This window comes from Bubalus bubalis, chromosome 20 (assembly GCF_019923935.1).
Source record: "Bubalus bubalis isolate 160015118507 breed Murrah chromosome 20, NDDB_SH_1, whole genome shotgun sequence".
Taxonomy (NCBI): Eukaryota; Metazoa; Chordata; class Mammalia; order Artiodactyla; family Bovidae; genus Bubalus; species Bubalus bubalis.
The window spans coordinates 15,362,872-15,385,452 of NC_059176.1; the positions used below are offsets into that span (position 1 = coordinate 15,362,872).

Sequence of the window (22,581 nt, forward strand, 5' to 3'; positions counted from 1 at the left end):
AAGCAGCTTAAGTGTCCACTGATGGATGAGTGCATAAAGAAGATGAGGTGTATGCATATACAAGAGAATATTATTCAGCCTTAAATAAAGAACGAAATCTTACTATTGTGACAACATGGAGGGACCTACAGGTATTAAACTAAGTGAAATCAGAGAAAGAGAAACACTGTATGATTCCATGTGTATGTGGAATCTAAAAACCAAAGCAAATGAACAAGTCAAAACACAGACTCATGCTTGCCATAAAGAGAACAGATGCTTGCCAGAAGGGAGAGGGATCAGGGAATGAGTGAACTAGGTGAGGGAGATTAAAACACAGAATTCTAGTTATAAATGAGTCACAGGGATGAAGGGTACAGCATGGGGAAAGGGTATGTAATCATTATTCTAATAGGTTCAGCAGTGAACAATAGTCACATTGTTATAATGATACAAACAATTTTTGATATAGTTAAAAGTATTGTAAAAATGTGAGGAGAGGATTTGGAAGGAGAGGTGCAGATGTTAAATCTTTATCTCTTATTTATAAATTTTTAAATTGCCTTTTTTCTTTTTATTGTATCTATATGAGATGGTACATATTAACTATTATAATCATTTGGCAAGATATATATTAATAAGCCATCATGCTGTACACCTTAAACTTACACTGTGCTATGCATCAGTTATTCCTTAAAAAGATAGGGTGAGGGCAAACCCTCTTAACCACACTTCTTTCAGCTACTGTTGCTCTCATTGACAGCAAAACAGCTCAGACAATTCGTTATACTTAGATCTATTTCCTCTTGAATTCTTTTCCATCTTTTTTCTTGAATTCTCTTTAGTCTCTCCTTCATCCCCACTTCTTCACTGAAACAGCCCTTATCAAAGTCACCAGTGGCCCCCACATTGCTAAATCCAGTGTACATGCGATACGGTAATCACACCTACCTTCTTGAAATACTTTGTTTACTTGGCTTCTGGAATACCATATTTTCATGCTGCCTCACTCCCTGTTCCTTCATAGTTTCTTTAAGCTTACTTTTCTCCTTCTTCTTTTCCTCTAAATAATGGAATAGACTAGGGCTCTTTCTATACTCAATGCTGTGCTGATTTCTTTTAGGGTTAAATTTCATTCATATTTTGACAAGTGTCAAATGAAGAAGACTCCCCTAGCCACTCAACTTATTTTCTGTCTGCTCATTTGACATCTCCACTAGGATGTCTACAGGTGTCTCAGAGTTAATATGTCAAAAACCTGATCTTCTCCATGTACTTCCACAGAGTGTTCTCAAAATAGCAACTAATTCAGGCCTGTTAAAAAGTAAGTCATATTCTTTGGCTCCTCCACTCAGAATTTTTCTATAACTTCCTATCTCACCCAAAGTAAAAGATCCGGTCCATAAAATGACCCCAAGACTTTACAATCTCTCCCAGCTGCCTCTGTTACCCATCTGAGTACTAAGTGGCCTCCTGGTTCTTGCCTCTCCTTGTTTCACTTCAGCTACACCAACCTCTCTGTGGCTCTACAAACCAGCCAGGCATACTCTTGCTTCATAGCCTTTGACTGTGTTCCCTCTGCTTCCATTGCTTTAACCTCATATTGCCACATTGCTCACTTCATGTACTTCAGGGCTTTACTCAGATGATGCTATTTCAGTGAGAACTTGTCTGTCCTTTTTTGAAATGCTGCTTGCCCGCTTTCTCCTCCCCTAAAATGAACACACTGATACTGCTATTCCTCTTAACTGCATACTTTTTCTCCATAGCATAAATGACCACTCTAACAAATGAGATATATTACTGGTTTGCTTTCTGTTTAGAAGGCAATTTTCATGAAGGCAGATTTGCTGTTGTTGTTAACTGCTGAATCCTCAGTAGCTATGACTGTGCCTGGCACATAGTAAGCAATTAAGTATATATTTTTAAATTATTTAATGAATGAATGACATGACTTTAAAATCTAGGCTTTCAGATAACTTCTGTTTGTTTATCATTAAATAGGTTACCCAAAATATCTCATAAGGAAATTTATGTTTGGATTTCCAGAAAAATGGAAAGAGTATATTGATAATTTTTTAGAAGAGTTAAGGTAAAGTACTTTTTAACTTTTAAAACAAAGGTTATTTCTTTTTGTGGTTGCGCTGGGTCTTCGTTGCTATGCATGGGCTTTCTCTAATTACAGAGCGTGAAGGGCTACTCTTCAGCTGTGATGCCCGGGCTTCTCACTGGGGTGGCTTCTCTCGTTATGGAGCGCGGGCTCCAGGTGCATGGGCTTCAGTAGTTGCTCACGCAGGCCCAGGAGCTGTGACAGGCAGGCTCAGTTGCTCCCAGGCATGCGGAATCTTTCCGGACCAGGGGTGGAATCCATGTCTCTTGCATTGGCAGGCGGATTCTTATCCACTGTGCCACTAGGGAAGTCCGTCTACTTTTTAACTTTTTAAAAAACAATCTTACTGATGTATAATTTACATCTGATAAACCACCCATTTTAGGTATAAAATTTGATGGGCATTTACAAATGTATATACTCATATAACCAATGGAAAGTGCTTTTAATTTCTGCTTTTGGAAATGTCCATTTTGAGCTATCTTTGATCTTAGACTTTCGGAAGGCTTTACACTTTACTGGAACTTCTGTCATGTGGAATAAATCTAAAAGGAAAATTAAACCTTTGACATATTTAAGGAGTCATCTGTAATCACCTACCCTTTAAGAGGCATGTAGCTGTAAACAGGAGTCTGAGGTTCTTGGTCCTTTTTCATTCATTCATTTTCTCTGTAGTTACAAAGTGTCATCTGCTTAGCCTACTCTGTATCAGCACTGGGAAAACAAAGAAGAATTTGATTAGTTCTTGACCTTAAAAACTCTAGGTTGTGTAAGTTAATCTCATCACAGTGTAATGACATAGGCTGGCAGTTTCTCCTGTAAAGGGGCGATAGTATTTTCAAGAGTATGCTGCTTCTGTCACAGCTACTTGACTTTGCCTTTGTAGTGGAAAAGTGACATAGTACAGAAATGAATGAGTATGGCTGTGTTTCAGTGGACTTTTATTTACAAGAACAGGCAGCTGGAAGAATTTGTCCTGTTATTTTCTTATATCAGCTTAAATAGGAAATACAAGAGTGAAGATAGTAAGAACTTAAAAAGTCATATTTAAATATTTTGACTTAAGATGTCATACATAAGTTCTTTGTGGGAGGAAAAGGGTAGAAGCCATGAAAGCTTAAATAATGTAAATATTAAAGGTAATCTGCTAGGGAAAGAAAGCTTTATCTGAGGGAATTTATTTATGGGTTTAGTTTTTTGGTTTTGTTTTTTGAGAACCTATATTAGAGGAACAAATACTATACTTGTTTTTAGGACTTGTGCGAAGGAAAAAGGAAAGGCCAGACAAAAACAGAAAGCTGAAAGATGTATTCCTGCCATTCAAAAGTCAATGAAAAATGATGCAAAGAAAAAAAAACCAGATGTCCTCCAAAGAGCCACCACGTATGACCTTGACTGTGATCCTTTGGGTATGTTTGCTCTTTTCTTCTCGTTCATATTGTGGTATATTTTTAAATGAGCTCCGCATTGTTTAATTGTTTACAGTGTATGTAGTACTGGATTCTTGACTTATACTGCCCTAAAATTTTCATTTTTTTCACTAGTTAAGAGGAGAAACTGCGATCACTTATAGTCAGCGTTCAGCCTATTTCATTAATTAATACCTTTTAATTAATCAGATTACCAAGGAAACTGATAAACATAGCAATGAAAGATGATTGTTGTTTCAGTTTTCTAAATGCAAGGTTTTAGGCTGCCAGCTTGCCTCAAACCTATATTACAGATACCTATATTTTTGTGCTAAATATTATTCCTGTTAGTAGACAAAACCAATTTCCTTTCATGGAGGAAATGACATGTATTTTCTGAATGACCATTGCTATGAAGGTAACTGGCAGAATTGTTCTGTGTCAATTCTTTACCAGAACTATAATTTGCCTCACATCCACCCAACCCCAAAATGAAATAGAGTATTTACAGCCTTTTCTAGATAAAATAATGAGTAAAAGTTACTAGACCATATTGTATAAATTTAGGCCATTTCAACCTTGACCTTATAACAGAGAGCTTTACAGAACTTCAAGAGTTCAGGACTGCTTCTGCCAAAAACATAACATCATACTGGATATAGATGTACCTCTATGCCAGTCTTCCACTCCTACCACAACCTACTCCCCTGTCCCCACTGAAACTATGCTTATCCTTTCTAGTACAGAGAAAGGAATAAATTAAGTACATAGATGAATGCTTGCAAAATTCACTCCTTAACTGTAGCTTCAGTTCCTTCTCAGCCCTTCTTCATTTTATCAAGTCATCCTATTTCTTATAAATTAGGCATATTGCTTATTGTCATTGCTAAAACCATCTTCAGTATTTTGGAGTCCTAGGGCTATAGCACCTGCTGTATATTTTTTACTCCCAAATTTAAAAATCCCTAAAAGTATATCTAACTTTATTATTCTTTTTTAGTCTTAGGTCTTATCATCTCCCTACCTCCACTCCTTTCTTTCACTTATAGTACTGTTTTTCAAGAATTTGAGTTAAATTGTGAATATTATTGATAAAATATTTGAGACTACAAAGTAAAAGACTAAAATTTGGTAAACCATTTTACATGCCAGCTGTGTCCGTAGGAAAATCATTCAACAAACATTTTTAAAGCATCTTCTATGAACCTTGATCTATGTTAGTTATTAGGAACTTAGAGATGAATAACGGAGAAGGCAATGGCACCCCACTCCAGTACTCTTGCCTGGAAAATCCCATGGACAGAGGAGCCTGGTAGGCTGCAGTCCATGGGGCCGCTAAGAGTTGGACATGACTGAGCGACTTCACTTTCCGCTTTCATGCATTGGAGAAGGAAATGGCAACCCACTCCAGTGTTCTTGCCTGGAGAATCCCAGGGATGGGGGAGCTGGTGGGCTGCCGTCTCTGGGGTTGCACAGAGTCAGACACGACTGAAGTGACTTAGCAGCAGCAGAGATGAATAAAATGAGATGCTTTTCCTTGAGAAGCTCAGTGTAGGGGAAGATAATACTGCAGTCTGTTTTGGATGTATCATTTTTCCACTGTGAGTCATTAGATCATTGTTTTATGAAACTATTAAGACATTCAATGTCCTCTTGTCACATACATTATTTTGAATGGTGGTAGTTGATGCTGCTATTATTTTTATTATTATCAATATACTTTCCATGGGAAAACCACTAAAATATATGTTAAAAAAACAACACATCTAACATTAAAAAACTAAGGTTATGCAAAGGTGCCAGCCAACGATAATTTAAGATGATGTAATTGTGTATATATATTTTAATGATTTACCTAAACTTTTGTTTTGTGTATTTAGTGCTGTAATCTGTATGTTATAGTATTGCTATTAAAGTGCTTTATCTCTGCTATTATATATACCTGACAGTATTATTATAAATGACTTTAATGTCAGCCTCCTTCACCATACTGTAATAATCTCAAGAGCAAGGACCATCCATTGTGCATCTTGAAGTACAGACTTCTATGAAATTAATACCATAACTTTATTTGGTGTAAATGTGGATTTTCAGAGTAATTTCATTGAAATCCTGCCTATCAGAATTTAAAGAGCCTTTTCTCTACACATTAGCAAGTTTAAAATTTCATATTGAGTTAAATCCATCAGCTTAATAGCATTTTTTTTTTCTTACTACTTCTAAATGAAAAGAAATGAAGTGAGGAACATTTATAAGTGTTTAAAGAAGTAAAGAGGCAACAATACTACTTACACTACCAACTTCAAACAGCTTAGGTTGAAGTATCCAGAATGGTCTGAATCTTTATTAAAATTATTTAATAAAATGAATAAAAATATTCAGAATAAAAGGGCTTTGTTCAAAATTAGAAAGTTCAAAATTTTCACATTTCCAGTTGAACATTTGAATCATGTTTATATGAGGAATTAGAAAGAAATATATGATTCCATTGAGAAATCATATAGTAACTTCCTTGATTACTTTTGAGTAGTGCCACTTCTTCATGAACTATAATTTAGAGATTCCTTTTTCCCCAGCATTTGGTATTTCCCAAAAGCCTTTCATTTTGTCATTCATCTTGTAAAATGGCACACAGTATGTGTATGTTTTTAGAGTATTTAACTGTGATGGTTGGTATGATGATTTAAAACTTGTACATATTTATAATTGTATAATTTAAAGTTAAAATTAAATGGGTTTGGCTTCTGGCTTCTTAAGTTTCAAACTGGAGACTTTCTCTCATTTTAATTTGCTTTCTTTAGCCAATGACACAGTACAAGATCTGTTTTCCCAAGATCTGTTTTGGTTGTTATCCTATGATTCTTCATGGAGCTTTGGGGAATTCAGCAAAAATGTATCTCTGTGGCCTCCTCTAGTGATGAGTATGGGGCCATGCAGATGGAGCTCCATGTTTTTTTAACTCTCCTTAACTAGGATAGCTTCTGTTCCATATATTTTATACCTAGTAAGGTTTTAGTAACCCAAGTGGTTTTCAAGCCCAAAGTAAAAACAAAGCTCTTACCATTAAGAATTTTTTTCAGTTGAAAGACAAGTATATAATTATAACAGGGCACTTTGTCAAACATGATATTATTTGAAAGTATTCTGGAAATTTGAAGGAAAGCTTTCATTCAGTTGAGGGAATCAGGACAAAGTTTGTGGATAGGTGAGTTGGAAAACAGAAATGAAGCAGGTTATAGAACAGAACTGAAGTAGAGAGTAGGTGGAAGAAATTTTCCAAGTAGAGTGAAGGAGATTAATGAAAGTTGAGAAACAGTGCATTAACAGAATGTCATTCAGATTGAGTACAGTGAGCAGTTAGAACTATATTGATAAAGACCAGTGAGAGGAGCTACGTACACTAAGAATATTGTGAGACACGTGGACAGATTGGTATAGAAATTAATAAATGCTTACAGTTGAAGGGGCAGTGATCTGACAGACCAGGGCTTCAGAAAGCTTAATTTGACAGTAAAGTGTGTTAAATGGAGTTTGTGGGGGGAAAAAACAGTATATTTGTCGAATTTTTTTTCTATATTTTGTTTCTAATTTGAAATTTTGATTTTTGGTTTTTTGTCTTATGAAATTAAAGAGAGAACTCAAGAATCAAAAGTATCTGTTGATATTCTAACATCAAGGAAACAGTTTTTCTCAGATGAAGAAAGAAAATATATGACTGTTAGTCAGAAGAAACCTTGTATTTTAGTGACACCACTTAAATCTAAAAAAATTATAGAGCAAAAATGCATGAACTATAATCTGTCATCTGACTCTATTAAAGCAGTAACAGAATTTGCATTGGGAAAGCCTCCAAAAGAAAGTAAAACAGACTCAAATGCAACTACAAGTCTAGTCAGTAAGCCCACAAAGACTTCAGAAGGTACATTTGAGTGTAGTGTGGGCCATAATAGTGAAAATACGGAAGATTGTTGTGAACGTGATTTCTTCACTGTCAACCACAAAATAAAAATACCCAGTCCTAAAAAAGAACAAATGGTCACCTCTGACTTTAAGAAAAATACAAGGTTATCAAAACTGAAGAAAATTGAAAATCAAGTAACTGTGTCATTTGACAAGCAAGAGTCCTCATCAGATTTGTCTAATGAAGAAAGTGAAAAAGAAAAGAAATTTAGAAGGAAAACTGAGATTGTTAAGAAAACCAGAGCAATAAATACTGAAGAAACAGTGGTTCACCAGAGCAAAAGCACAAGAAAAACAAGGACAGTCCCAGTGATGCCTGAATCTGAAACTGAAGAAAGTGAAAATGAACTTTATATGAAACAAAAGAAAGCTAAATGTTCTGCTAAAGAAAACCTTCAGAAACCTGATGTTGGTAATGAACTTCCAAATACCGAGAAAATGGGGTCTAGTAAGACAAACAGGCATTCCTTGGAATGTTTGCCTGGTTTTACTCAGGATGAGGAGTGGAATAAGAAAGAATTACAGAAACTTCATCGGTAAGTAGTTAGATTTGACTTTGAAATCTAGAGTGGCCACAAAACAGTTTATAACATAAAAACAAGAGGCTGATTTATGACTTCTAATCATTAAAATGGAAAATGCCGTCCAAAGACACTTGAAGAGAAATTGAAATTTATGTAGGGTGGAGGGAGAACACAGATAATATCTAACTAGGTGGCCATCTGCAGCCCACATATGAAGAAAGTGAAAGTGACCTTCTTTTCTTTTCATTCCCATTTAATATTTCAAGACAGTCCCCTCCTTCCCTCCCCCAAAAACTATTTGAGGAGACAGATGTCTTAATTAATTTGATTGTGGTAATCACATCACAATGTATATGTGTATCAAATGATCACGTACATTTTAAATATATACAATTTTATCTGTCAATCATACCTCAATGAAGTAGGGGTAAACTATTTCAACAGACAAATGCAACTCGCTCATTTAGCTTCACATTTTAGGGAATATTTTATAATTAACTTTACTATTATAAAACCTTAAATTTGAACCCAAATTTGTAGGTTATTTCATAGTCTTTTCCCCCTCATTGATAAATGAAAAATTAGTCTCAAAAATTAGGTGATTTGTCCAGGGTTTCTTAATTAGTGCTGCTTGATAAACCAGGTATGGTAAGAATTGGATTTGGCTACATAGACTTGAAAAGCAGTTTCAGTAGTGTGGTAGTTGGTATTGGAAGCCAGGTCACAGTTGAGCAATGGACAGTAAAGATAACCTAGATGGACAACAAAAGATATGTGGCAATGATGGGGAACAGCAGAAGGCACGGTCATAGAAGAGTGAGGAGATGAGGGAACATGTATGTTTAGTTGCTTGCTTTTTATTAGATGAGTCAGGCCAGAGTACAGTGCTATGCCGATGGAAATCATCCAGGAGAAAGATAGGAAGATGTCACTGATAAGAGAGAGAAGAAAACATAAAAACATACCACGTTTAGTGTTCCATTCTCTTGTGTACCCCCAACTTTATAACATTTAGAATTCATTTTCAAATCTACTTTTTCTTCCTAAGGGATCTTTGTGCCACTGTACTCTTCCTTTCTCCATTTCCTAAATTTTCCTTCTGTCTTATTTTCAGGCAGAAGTTTTCTTATATTCCAAAGTTCTTGATTTTGGCTGCTTGCTCTATAGCAAAGTGTATTCTTTAGTGATCTTTTCCTTCCAAAGCTCTACTTTTTTGTACAGGAACTCCCAAATCTGTGTCTCTAGTTCTGAATTCTTGTACTTAGGTCTGTATTTCCCTTTGCCTGCTGGACATCTCTATATAAAGCTCACCTACAGCTAACTTCAGGGCTTCCCTGATAGCTCAGTTGGTGAAGAATCCGCCTGCAATGTGGGAGACATGGGTTCGATCCCTGGGTTGGGGAGATCTCCTGGAGAAAGGAAAGGCTACCCACTCTAGTATTCTGGCCTGGAGAATTCCATGGACTGTATAGTCCCTGGGGTCACAAGAGTTGGACACGATGGAGCGACTTTCACTTTCACAGCTAACTTAATTTGTCAAAAGCCAAACTTATTTTCTTCTGCCTGTCCATGTTGCCTGACATTCCTGTTTCTTAATATGTAATTCTCCTAGTCAGCTAGCTTTAAACTCTTTATTATTATTGGTTTTTAATCTTTTGAAAAATCATGAAGCTACCAGTATACTTAGGAGATGTTGTGAGTTAGGTTCCAGACTACTAGAATAAGCCGAATATCTCAACAAAGCAAGTCACATTAACGTTATGGCTTCCTGGTGCATATAAAAGTTATGTTTACACTATACTGTAGTCTATATAGTATGCAATAATATTGTATCCAAAAAAACCCCACTGTATGTACCTTCATTGGGCTTCCCTGGTGACTCAGATGGTAAAGAATCTGCCTGCAATGCAGGAAACCCAGGTTTGATCCCTGGGTCAGGAAGGTCCGCTGGAGAAGGGAATGGCAACCCACTCAGTATTCTTTCCTGGAGAATTCCATGGACAAAGAAGCTTGACAAGCTACAGTCCATGGGGTCATAAAGAATTGGACACAACTGAGGGACTAACACACACCTTAATTTAAAAATAACTTGTTGCTTAAAAATACTAATTTGAGCCTTCAGCAAGTTGTAATTCCTTTGCTGGTGGAGGGTCTTGCTTTTGTATTGATGGCTGCTGACCAGAGTGGTGTTTGCAGAAGGTTAGGGTAGCTGTGGCAATTTCTTAAAATAAGACAATGTGGTTTGCTACATCAATTGACTCTTCCTTTAAAGAATGGTTTCTCTGTAGCATGCAATGATATTTGATAGCATTTCACCCAGAGTAGAACTTCTTTCAAAATGGGAGTCAATCCTCTCAAACCTTGCAACTGCTTTATCAACTAAGTTTATATATTCTAAATCCTTTATTGTCATTTCAGCAATGCTTAATCAGCTAAGTTTATATAATATTCTAAATCCTTTATTGTCATGTCAGCAATCTTCACAGCATCTTCAGTAGATTTCATCTCATGAAACCACTGTCTTGACTCATCCGTAAGATGCAGCTCCTTGTCTGTTCAAGTTTTTTCATGAGGTTGTAGCAATTCAATCACATCTTTAGGCTCCACTTCTAATTGTAGTTCTCTTGCTATTTCCATCCCATCTGCAGTGACTTCTTCCACTGAAGTCTTTAACTCCTTCAAGTCATTAATAAGGGTTGGAATCAACTTTTTCCAAACTCCTGTGAATGTTGATGTTTTGAACTCTTCTCATGAGTCACACATGTTCTTAATGGTATCTTCATGGTGAATCCTTTCCAGGGGAGTCTTCAATTTACTTCACTCAGATCCATTGGAGGAATAACTATCGAGAACAGCTCTAGCCTTAGGAAGTATATTTCTTAAATAATAAGACTTTGAAAATCAGAATTACTCCTTGACCCATAAGCTGCAGAATGGACATTATGTAACAGGCTGAAAACAACATTAATCTTGTTGTACATCTCCATCTCAGAGCTCTTGGGTGACCAGGTGCATTGTCAATGAGCAGTAACATTTTGAAAGGAATTTTTTTTCTGAGTTGCTTTCCACAGTGAGCTTAAAATAATTCAGAACAGATGTGCTGTCCTCTAGGGTTGTTTCACTTATAAAGCCCAGATAGAGTAGATTTAACATAATTCTTAAGGGTTGCTCAGGTTTTTGAAATGGTAAATGAGCACTGGCTTCAAGTCCCTAGTTGAATGAAGCCAGTCATTGACTTTTCCTCCTTAGCTATAAAAGTCCTAGACAACGTCTTCTTCCAATAAAAGACTGTTTTGTCTACATTGAAAATCTGTTGTTTAGTGTAACCATCTTCACTGATGATCTTAGCTAGATCTTCTGGCTAATTTGCTGCAATTTCTACATTAGCACTTACTGCTTCACTTTGCATTTTTGTGTTAGAGATGACTTCTTTCTTTAAACCTCATACCAGTTTCTGCTGACTTCAAAATTCTCATCTGTAGCTTCCTCACGTTTTACCCTACATAGAATTAAAGAGAGTTAGGGCCTTGCTCTAGATTAGACTTTGGCTTCAGAGAACTTTGTGACTGGTTTGATCTTCTATCAAGATTGCTAAACTTTCTCCATATCATCAATAAAGCTGTCTCACTTTCTTATCATTTATGTGTTTCTAGAGTAGCATTTTTAATTTCCTTCAAGAACTTTTTCCTTTGCATTCACATTTGGCTAACTTGGGCAAGAAGCCTAGCTTTCAGCCTACATCAGCTCTTGACGCCTTCTTCAGTAAGCTTAATCAGGTTTATCAGTTAAATTTGCTGTCTTAGATACATACAGGTCTTGGCTCACAAACAGTATAACAGTTACATCACAGGTCACCATAACAAATATAATGATAATGAAAAAGTCTGAAATACTGTGAGAATTACCAAATGTGACAGAGACATGTAGTAACCAAATGCTGTTGGAAAAATGGTGCCAGTAGACTTACTTGACAGAGGGTTGCTGTAGGCGTTCAATTTGTTCAAAAAATAAAACCCCAGTAAACCAAAGAGCAGTAAAAAGAGATATGCCTGTGTAGCCTTTTCCTTGACACTACTCTTTTTCAGACCTTTAATGCCTTTTGCCTGAACTTTGGAAGTAGCTTTGTATTTGTACTTTGTTCATTTCATATGAGTAAGTAATCTGTTTTATACAACTCTAGATTAGTTGTAATGTATTGTGTGGTTCTAACAAGTCAAAACCATTCACTTGCATTCTTACTGAACTTCAAATTATATAAAGATTCTTCTGCCTCACATTGAGAGCAATAGTTGACTTCAGTTATCCTTTTCAGCCGTATCCCCCATTATTTCATTTACTGTATATTCAGATCACCTAAGGATATTTTGAAATGCCTGAACTGCAGAAATGCCAGTTTCCAGTATGATAAGTAAGCATACTCCATTCTGTTTCTTCTATGCAGGTATAAAAACCTGAACAGAATGTTTGGAACTGCTTTTGTTGATGCAGAAAGATAAATAATAGCAGTTGATTAGGAAAGACTAGAATTTTAAGAACCACCAAACTGGAAGTGAAATTCTAGTGTTTCTTGCGATACTCCCCCAAGCTAGAGTCAAGACCACCTAAAACCAGGAAGTGTGCATTGAGGCAAGACAAAGAGAGTTCAAAGAGAAGCCCTTTGGTTCTGGCTTGAGCAGGAAAGGGGATTAATAACACTCAGAAACAGTAGAGGAAATCTCTCAGTTTTCTTTTCTCCTTTCTCTTTTAACTCAGTACCCATACAGTCCAGCAGGGGTAAACTTCACAGCAGCAGTTGGGGTCCACACATACGTAAAACTCAGAAAGTATGAACCTTTCTCTCCAGTTACAGTAATTTTGCAGTTTTCTTGTCTGTCCTCTCCCTGGCATTGGAGCAAGATGCAGCTGTATAAAGTGTGTGGTAAAGCTGGTAACTAAAACCCCTGATTTCTTCCAGAGAAGCAAAAAACAGAACTCTAGGGAACCAAAAATTGCAGAGGGACGAGCTAGGGAAAGTAACCCTAAAAAGTTGTTTATGAGCTTTTGGACTTAACCTGTGTTGTCCATTTGTGGATCTGATCCTAAACAGCATAACCAGAGACTTTGAGAACTGAACTAAATGGTAGACTACCATCCAATATCCAGGCCATCCACCCAGTATCCAACTTGCAGTATATCCTAACAGCACTGCAAAGCTTTAAAAACAGAACACATTGAAACTGCAACCACAGAAAACTGATCAGAATTTATAATTCAGGTTACAGCCAGGTTGGTTGCTGCTAAAACAAAAATATTAACATTCTCCATAGAATATATAGGGTGCTTCCCAGGTGGCGCTAGTGGTAAAGAATCCACCTGCCAATGCAGGAGATAGAAGAGATGGAGGTTCAATCTCTGGATTGGGAAGATCCCCTGGAGTAGGAAATGGCACCCGACTCAGTATTCTAGCCTGGAAAATTCCATGGGCAGAGGAGCCTGGCAGGCTACAGTCCATGGGACTACAAAGAGTAGGACATGACTTAGTGAGCATACCAAACCAGCATAGAGTGTAAGACCCAGAGTTTCCTATTTCAAAATGCCTTGGAAATAATCCTGAATTACTTAACATATAAAGAACAATGAAGATTTCAACTCTCATGGAATAATCTCATTCAAAAAGATGTGAATGATGGCATGACACAGAGGTTGGAATTATCTGATAAGATTCTGAAGCAGGTATATAAAAACACTTTAGACCTGCCTTCTTGGCATAGTGAGCAGCATGTCAGTCTCATAAAAAACACTTCAGGACTAAAAGCAATCATTCTTGAACAGAAATTTATAATGTCTCAGCAAGAAGTAGAAGATATAAAGAAAGCTCAAATGGAAATTTTAGAACTGAAAAATGAGATAATCAAAATTAAAAACTCATTGGGTAGACTCAATAGCAGAATAGAGATGAGAGAGGAAAAGAGGCAGTATCAGGAATGGAGGAATAGGAGGGAGATAGGCAGTTCTCTGGGTGAATATAATAGACTATTTTCCTCTTGAGTTCTTTTAAATGTTTAATGGTTTAAAGCAAATATATTGTATGATGGATTTTTAAAATATTTGTAAATGTAATACAGAAGATAACTATAACAAAAAGGAAGGAGGAAGACACTTGTATGATGGTTAGATTTTACTTGAAGCTGTAAGATATTGATTCATAGTAGACTGTTCAGTCAGATAAGGCAATGGCACCCCACTCCAGCACTCTTGCCTGGAAAATCCCATGGACGGAGGAGCCTGGTGGGCTGCAGTCCATGGGGTCGCTAAGAGTCGGACATGACTGATCGACTTCACTTTCACTTTTCACTTTCATGCATTGGAGAAGGAAATGGCAACCCACTCCAGTGTTCTTGCCTGGAGAATCCCAGGGACGGGGGAGCCTGGTGGGCTGCCGTCTATGGGGTCGCACAGAGTCGGACACGACTGAAGCGACTTAGCAGCAGCAGCAGCAGACTGTTCAGTATGTATATAGTAAACGTCAGAGCAACCACTAAAAAACTACATGCTGCTGCTGCTAAGTTGCTCAGTCATGTCCGACTCTGTGCGACTCCACAGACGGCAGCCCACCAGGCTCCCCCGTCCCTGGGATTCTCCAGGCAAGAACACTGGAGTGGGTTGCCATTTCCTTCTCCAGTGCATGAAAGTGAAAAGTGAAAGTGAAGTCGTTCAGTCGTGTCCGACTCTTAGCGACCCCATGGACTGCAGCCCAAGAGGCTCCTCCATCCATGGGATTTTCTAGGCAAGAGTACTAGAGTGGGGTGCCATGATATCTTCAAATATATAATAGATAAAATACTTTTTAAAAAAGGCAGAAAAAGAGAAATAGAAGATGGGTAACAAAGAAAAACAATTGCATTAATCATGTTAATAATTTAAATGCACCATTTAATAGATTGTCAGAATGAATTTAAAAACACAATCCCACCACGTGTCATATAAAAGAAACACTTCAAATACGACATTGCCAAGTTAAAAGTGAAAGGATAGATAAATACCATGCTGGAGTGGCTATATTAATACTGATCAGAGATTTCAGTATGAAGAAAATATCAAGGGTAAAGCAAGACATTACAAAATAATACAAGTGTCATTTCACGAGGAAGGCTTAATCCTAAATGTGTATGCACTGAACAAAAACTCAAAATACAAGAATCAAAATCTGAAAGAACTAAAAGGAAAGTTGTTGTTCATTTGCTCAGTTGTGTCCAACTTTGTGACCCCATGGACTGCAGCACACCAGGCTTCCCTGTCCTTCAGAAAAGGAAAGTACTGAACTGGAAAGAGTCATACGCACAATTATAGTTGGAGACTTCAGTGTTCTTCTCTTGGTAATTAACAGAACTAGTAGACAGGAAATTAGTGAAGGTGTAGGAGAACTGAACAACATTACCAACCAACTGTATCTAGCTGACATTTTAGAATAGTGTACCTAACAGTAGGGAAAAAATGTTCTTTCCAAGGATAAGTGAATTATTCATCAAGATGAACATTTACTAGATCATAAGACAAATCTTAACAAATTGAAAATAACTGAAGTTATACAAAGGGTATTTGTTGGCCATAACTAAATTAAACTATAAATCAATAAAAGAAAAATATTCTAAGTGCTGGAAAAATAAATAACACACCTGGATATAATCCATGGGTCAAAGAGGAAGTCTCAAGGGAAAATATTCTGAACTGAACAAAGAAGAAAATATATCAAAATTTGCATTGTGAGCCCAGAAGTTCATAAACAACATTATAGATTGATTTTACGTAGCTCATTTCTCTTCCTGATTTTCACAGCCCTGTTTGCATAAAGTCAATCATAGTACAATCTTAACAGTGAGTGAGCTACTAAGTAATAAAAAGGAAAAACTATTGATTCTTGTAACCATTTGAATGAATTTCAAAGGTATTATGCTGAGTGAAAAAAGCCAGCCCAAAAGGTTACATATTATGTGATTCCATTTATATGATGTTCTGGAAAAGACAGAACTAAAAAGAAAGAAAATGGATGAGGGATTTCCAGTGGTTATAGTGGTGAACCACAAAGAGGTAGGACTAGAAGGTTTTTTCCCAGTCTGATGGAGCTTGTTTTATATCTGTAACTATGTATATGTTAAGATTCGTAGAACCATACCCAAAAGGACGATTTTACTATAAACTTAAAATGTTTTATAAGTACCTAGAGTGCATACTATTATAATATTCTGATCTGGAAGACCTGGGCTTGGGTTATGCTTCTCTAGTTTTTTTCACAGCTCTGACCCGCAGCCATTTCTTTGAAGTTTACCAGACTATAAATATGAATTACTTACCATTCCCTAGCCATATGCAGTTTCTTTGTCTTCATTTCTTTGCCAATATTGTTGCCTCATTTTCTCCTGTTATATTTTTATCCATCCCTCAAATTTCATCTCACGTGTCACTTCCTCCCTGTAACCTTTCCTTATTACCTCTTCCTACTTTCCACTCAATTAGATGTAATACTTTCTTCTTACAAACAACATAAAGCGATTCTAATGCTGACTTCACAGCAAAATAATCACATAAGGAGCGTTTGGAAAATGCAAGGACTGTCACCCCAGTCCTACTGAATGGAAATCTTCAGGGATAGAGTCTGTGGATCTGTTTGCTTATTTTTACTTGCTTCCTTAAATTTTGCTATAAGCTCCTTGTGATTCTTACTTGCAGCCCACTATTTTATACCCCTCATCATGCTTATAGCCTAGTAGGGTAGACAGATACTTAGCAAATAATCCCTGTAAGAAGCTTATGAGAATATTTATCTGGAAAATGACTTTGTTTAGGCAGATACCAGAACTAATATTTGAAGGATAAATAAATAAGTATTCAAGCCAAAGATTCAGGATAAGTACATTTTAAATTAAAACCATGTATATAGAGGTAGAAAGTAAGAGAATATTTTAAAATACTAAAAGGCCAAAATGACTGGCATATAGAAGGTGAGGGAAGAACACAGAGGATGAGAACAGATAGGTAAGGAATAGTATAGGTCCTACTTGGTTTTTATGCTAAGAATGATGAAGTTATTTTTTAAAAAGAAAATGTTTATTTGGCTTTATTGGGTCTTGGTTGTGGCATGAGGGATCTAGTTCCCTGACCAGGGATCAAACCCAGGCCCCCTGCATTGGGAGCTCGGAGTCTTAGCCACTGGACCACCAGGGAAATCCCGATGAAGTGATTTTTAAGTAGGACTGGAGTAATATGATTACATTTGCCTTTTTAAATTACTTAGACTAGAGGAGATATGTTAACTACAGACTGATTTTATATTAAATGGATTAAGTATTTTTACTATAACAAACTAGTCCTTTCAGGCAATCCTAGACTTGCATGCTAGCTATGTATACAAATAGGGAACTTTGAGCCCCCTCCTTGTAGTTCTCCACTTGAGAACACATGTGGAATGATTAATTATGCAAAAGTAGAACATTCATTAACAAGCTCAGTGCTCATAGTATTTGTTCTCCTTTTATATATGGGATAAGTGGTATTCTGTAGTTAGATCATATCTATTCACAAAAATTGACTCTTAAATATTTAGGAATTTTACAAATTGAATTTTAAAGAGTCATTATTAAAAATTATATAAACTAAAAATAAATTTACTAGGAACAAACTCTAAACTCATCACTTCCTAAATATTTTACTATATTTTATTCTTATCAGTGCCCTTGAAGTTTTTAATGTCTGTCATATCTGTATGGTAGAAATTCTGTATAATTGGTAGCTTGAAATCAGCCACAATAGATGTATTTACAATATGGAAGTTGACAGACACCACAAACAGGGCTTTTTAACTCCAGAGAACTAGTTGTTAAATTTTTTCCAGCATGACACTGCATAGGTTAATTGGTGAGTTAAGTAGACCTTTTCTGGCAGAACTATTAAAATCAGCCTTAACCACAATATATAAAATCTATTGGGAATTAGGGAGGCAGTAATATGTATACCAGGTTCTCAATAATCATTTGCAATGAAATTTTAGAATGTAACTCAGTTGTTAAATTGGGTAACTACCTTATATTGACTATGTTTTTTTCTATTTCAATTTTCATTTCCCTCAATTAAGTACTATACTGAGTTCTATAAATTAAAATAGAGTAAATGCAAGCATTACACTTTTTAGTAAGAGTTTGTAACCTGGAGTATATAGAACCTAAGAACTTGTTCTCCTGTATACTTAGCACCAGTAAGATTCGTGTATTAGTGCAGAAGTTAATCATGCTAGAGCCCCCACCTCCCACCCCCAAAGATCTAATCATTGCTTAGCTGGACTTAGGAAAATATGTTGAAAGACTGGGCATGGTTTTTCAGGTTTGATAGACTGCAACAAAATTGAAGGCATCTACTAGATACATAAACTCACATCTTCATATTCATTTTAGTTCAGTCGCTCAGTTGAGTAAGAATTATTAAGTGTAGGGAATACTAACTTCTTTCCAAATAGTTATCTAGAATGATTTTGATAAAATTCCTGATTTAGTGGCATCCCTTCACTTCAATAAAAGGTTACTTTTATTGAGTTGAATTTCTTGGTCTTTAACTGGTTTTGGTCTTCTGTAGTGCTGTTGCATCTCTGCCAAAGCACAAGTCTGGTTTCTGGTCAGACGTAGCTGTGGCTGTAGGTTCTCGATCTGCGGATGAATGCCAGAGGAAGTACATGGAAGATCCCCGAGGAAAAAGATTTCAGAAACATGACACCAAGAAAAAGCCAGCCAACCCCAAAGGCAAAAATGGTAACCTTCATAGCAAATAGTTTTTTCCTAGTTCTCAGTATTGATTTCTGATTACTCATTAGATGTAATTTATATTTATCCATGTGTCTTCTAATAGGTGGATTTTGTTTTTATAATTTTAAAGCTAGAAACAAAGATCATCTGTTTAATTTTTTAAGTCTGACCTAGCTACTTCCTTATATTAATAGTAACCTTAGCAGCCCTGTGCTTTGAGTTTGTTCTAGGAAATCTGCAGTTGGATCCAAAGATTTCAATAACTGGGTTATTTTTCTAAGTTAAATTTGAGGCCACTTTGTTAGGGTCCCTTAGTAATTCATAAGAAAACTCATAAGTTTAGTTGTGTAGTCCCCAGGAGTACACATTCCTGGCCAGGTTTATGCCAGAGAAGTCTTAAACGAAGCTTTAGGGAACATTCAGTATCCCTGTCCTAATTCAATAAGGTTTATATTTTAGCAAGACAATAGGGTAGACAACCAGTAAGGGAAATATGAGAGGTAACTTCCCTTACAGGTAAAGAACCTTTCCAACCTCATCCTGCCTAATCCAAATGTAATTTCTTCCTGAGTATTTTTGTAATCTAATCATATTGCCCGAATCCCAGTATAGAGTCATTTATTACATAGGAGGCTTGGAAATATTAACAACAGATGCTGAGTTTATTTAATATGAATACACAGTTTAGATTTTGCAAAGGCTGTTAACTTTATAGAGCAGTTACTATAAAAGACCAAATCCTTACCAAAATCTTTTGCTGACTCTTAAGGCAAGATCGATGATGCTGATAAGAAGGAAACTATGAAGATAACTGCCAAAGTGGGAACTCTTAAAAGGAAGCAGCAGATGAGAGATTTTCTTGAACAGCTGCCAAAAGATGACCATGATGATTTTTTCAGTGCAACACCTTTGCAGCATCAAAAAATACTGGTAAGAGTCTTAAATGTAGAAATCATTGTTTTCTTTTTATATTGACTTTTATGTCTTTCATTTTTATTTAGGGTTAGTGTTCATCCCTGATATTTAGGCCAAGGACTGATAGCTTCCACAGAAATGCCAGAGTAGAGTGTAGGAAGCAGTCGGCCAGTCATGCCGTTCTCCTCAGTGGCCAGGGTCTACCCTTCAGTGGGGTTCAGAAGTAATGCTTAAAGAACCAAATAGAAAGCCAAATAGCAAGCATATATATTTAAAATTCATATGCAGTGAGGCAGACTTTAAAAAGGGGCGTGACAGGCATAGATTATTACCTACTGCATAGTAAATTCAGAGGAGGGACTACATGGCGGCATAAAATTGACAGATTTAAATGTATACAAGAATTTTTATACTAATAGAATGAAAAAAATCACATAACTAAAAACTTCAGTGATTGGGATAAAATATTTGCAATATATAAAAACAATAAGAACTCATTCAGATGTTACTGGAATAATAAAAAGTATCAAGCTCACAGGGGAAAAAAGTAGGCAAGAAAAAAATTCAGAAGGCTCACACTTGGGGTGATTTTTCTGTCTACCCATTTCACAATGTTGTTAAATTATCCAGTTTTAAAAGGCTGCTTAGTGAGAACTTGGTGACAACATGATCTGGGGCCCCTTTTTACCTAGACAGGCTATAAAGGGAAGTATTTTAAGGGAGCCGTCTGAGGCTCTCACTGTGTTCTTTGCACAAAAACACTGATCCTGTAGGCACTGTGCCCTTTACATTATTCCTCCCATGTTTTGTCCTGAGTGCAACAGTAGCAGTATTTTAAAAGCAAAAATAATAAAATAGAAGCCTACTTTTTCTAAGGTTTTAATATAAAGGTAAGTAAAACTTTAATTAAAAGATTAAATTATTTATTGGAAATATATACACACAAAAAGTTTAATACTGCTTGAGTATCTATTAGTACCAAGCATAATAGTAAATCAATTATACTTTTGCTTTGTTCTGTCTGTGCACAGGTCAGTATACTTGGCCCACAGGCCACATCTGGCATATCAGCTCTTTTTATAAACAGTATTTTACTGGACCACAGACATGTTGGCTGTGGCAGTTTTCCTGCCTCAGCAGTGGAACTGAACAGTGGGACAAAGACTGTATAGACCATAAAAGCGAACATAGTTTCTGACTACAGAAAATATTTGTTGACCTTTGGCCTATGCAATACTAGAAATGTATGTCATTTCCATTTTACACAGTAGAAACTAAGTTTTTTAGAGACCAAGGCTCTGTTCTCTACCTACTAATATTTTAGTTATTTTAGTTATCTCAGTTGTGGAATTTAAAAAGGAAAATAACATAATCCCTCCCCCCAAAAAACAATTTGTGATAATGAGGAATTCCATTTTTAGGGGTGCCTGTTGGTAATACATATTTGCTTTTTAGTTACCAAGTTTCCAGGACAGTCAAGAAGGGGATGATATTCTGCCAAATATGGACAGAAATCCAACAACTCCATCATCAGTTATCTTTCCACTGGCAAAAACTCCTCAGTGTCATCACGTCACGCCCGGCATGCTAGACTCTATAAACAGGTAAGTATTTGTGCATATGGTACTGTAATTCTCTGCATGAGCTTTTAACATCCCATAAGTTGAAGACAGCAGATGTCAGTAATTAGAGAAGTCATCATTATTTTTAAAAAAACAAGAAAGCATGGTTCCTAGAGGTCAAAGATGGATGGTTCCTGCAATATAGGTGTTTTCAGTATTGTCAGTACACAGTTCACACTCTACATTAGGATAAATCCCAAATGGGTCAAAGTTTGGCATGTAAAAATTAAACTATAAAATATATCTTTAGAAGACTGTGGAGAATTATTTCATAATCTTAGAAGTCCCAGAAGCCACTAACAAAATGTATGATAAAGTCAACCCTATAGAAAATAAAGTTTTAGTTGGTACCAACCATCATAAACAGTCAAAAGACAAATGAGAATCTGAGAAAAGAATTTATGGAACTTATAATTTTAGACAAAGAATTTATGGGAACTTACCACAGGAAAAAAGGCTAACTTCCCTGTTATAACACTCCTATAAATTAACAAGAAAAGGAAAGCCGTTCTCACACATTACTAGTGAAAAGGTAAATTAGTTCAATCCCTGAAAGTGGTACTTTGTTGATATCTATCAAAAGTATAAATTCATATACTCTCTGACCTAGCAGTCCTACTTCTAGAATTGTGATTGTACAGCTAATTTGTTGCAGTATTGCTTATAATGACAAAAGGCTGGAAACAACTCAAATGCCCATCGATAAGGGACCAATCAAATTTTGCTACATTATGTAGCCATAGAAATTAATGAGAAATGCTTTATGTACTTATGGTAAGATATTCAAGATATATTAAATGAAAAAAAGGGGGACTTCCCTGGCAGTCCAGTGGTTAAGACTCCACAACTCCCAGTGCAGGAGGCATGAGTTTGATCCCTTGTGGGAGATCTAAGATCTGCATGCCGCAAGCACAGCCAAAAAATAAATAAATGAAAACCGTTAGACGTAGTTAATGTGTTATCATTTGTGTAAATAGGGGCTCTGTGTGTGTGTATCCTTGTATGTATATGTGTGTATACACACACATAATTGCTTTTATTTGATGAAATATCTCTGAAGGGATACATAAGCAACTGAAAACATTGGTGATCTTTCAGGATACGAACTAAGGTAACTTGGGACAAAAAAGAAGACTTTTTGAATTCCACACTATGTGAATATAAACATTATTTTGAAATATAAATAAATAAAAATAAGAAACGATATGGGTGGCCAACAATCACATAACATGTGGGAGAAATGGAAAATGGTAAGGCAGCCTGAAAATAGACTATTCATTTGGCAGTTCAGCA

The 22,581-nt window shown here is 36.2% G+C and overlaps 2 protein-coding genes across 11 annotated transcripts in view; one reads left to right on the plus strand and one right to left on the minus strand.

The window, feature by feature from the left end:
* MIS18BP1 (MIS18 binding protein 1) overlaps window positions 1-22,581 on the plus strand; it is a 49,550-nt gene that overhangs the window by 15,810 nt on the left and 11,159 nt on the right. For all 5 annotated transcript variants that reach the window (XM_025270903.3, XM_025270902.3, XM_025270905.3 and 2 more), the window contains 6 exons: window positions 1,984-2,071; window positions 3,344-3,498; window positions 7,130-7,994; window positions 18,585-18,757; window positions 19,521-19,681; window positions 21,122-21,270. In XM_025270903.3, coding sequence (XP_025126688.3) covers window positions 1,984-2,071; window positions 3,344-3,498; window positions 7,130-7,994; window positions 18,585-18,757; window positions 19,521-19,681; window positions 21,122-21,270 — 1,591 coding nt within the window. The remainder of the gene's footprint in view (window positions 1-1,983; window positions 2,072-3,343; window positions 3,499-7,129; window positions 7,995-18,584; window positions 18,758-19,520; window positions 19,682-21,121; window positions 21,271-22,581) is intronic.
* FANCM (FA complementation group M) overlaps window positions 1-22,581 on the minus strand; it is a 98,197-nt gene that overhangs the window by 1,490 nt on the left and 74,126 nt on the right. For 5 of the 6 annotated variants that reach the window (XM_044933175.2, XM_025270897.3, XM_044933176.2 and 2 more), the window contains one exon: window positions 21-2,803. In XM_044933175.2, coding sequence (XP_044789110.2) covers window positions 2,775-2,803 — 29 coding nt within the window. In that variant the 3' untranslated portion in view covers window positions 21-2,774. Of the gene's footprint in view, window positions 1-20; window positions 2,804-22,581 lie in introns of those variants that run through there. The other variant, XR_006547096.2, reaches the window with a different exon arrangement.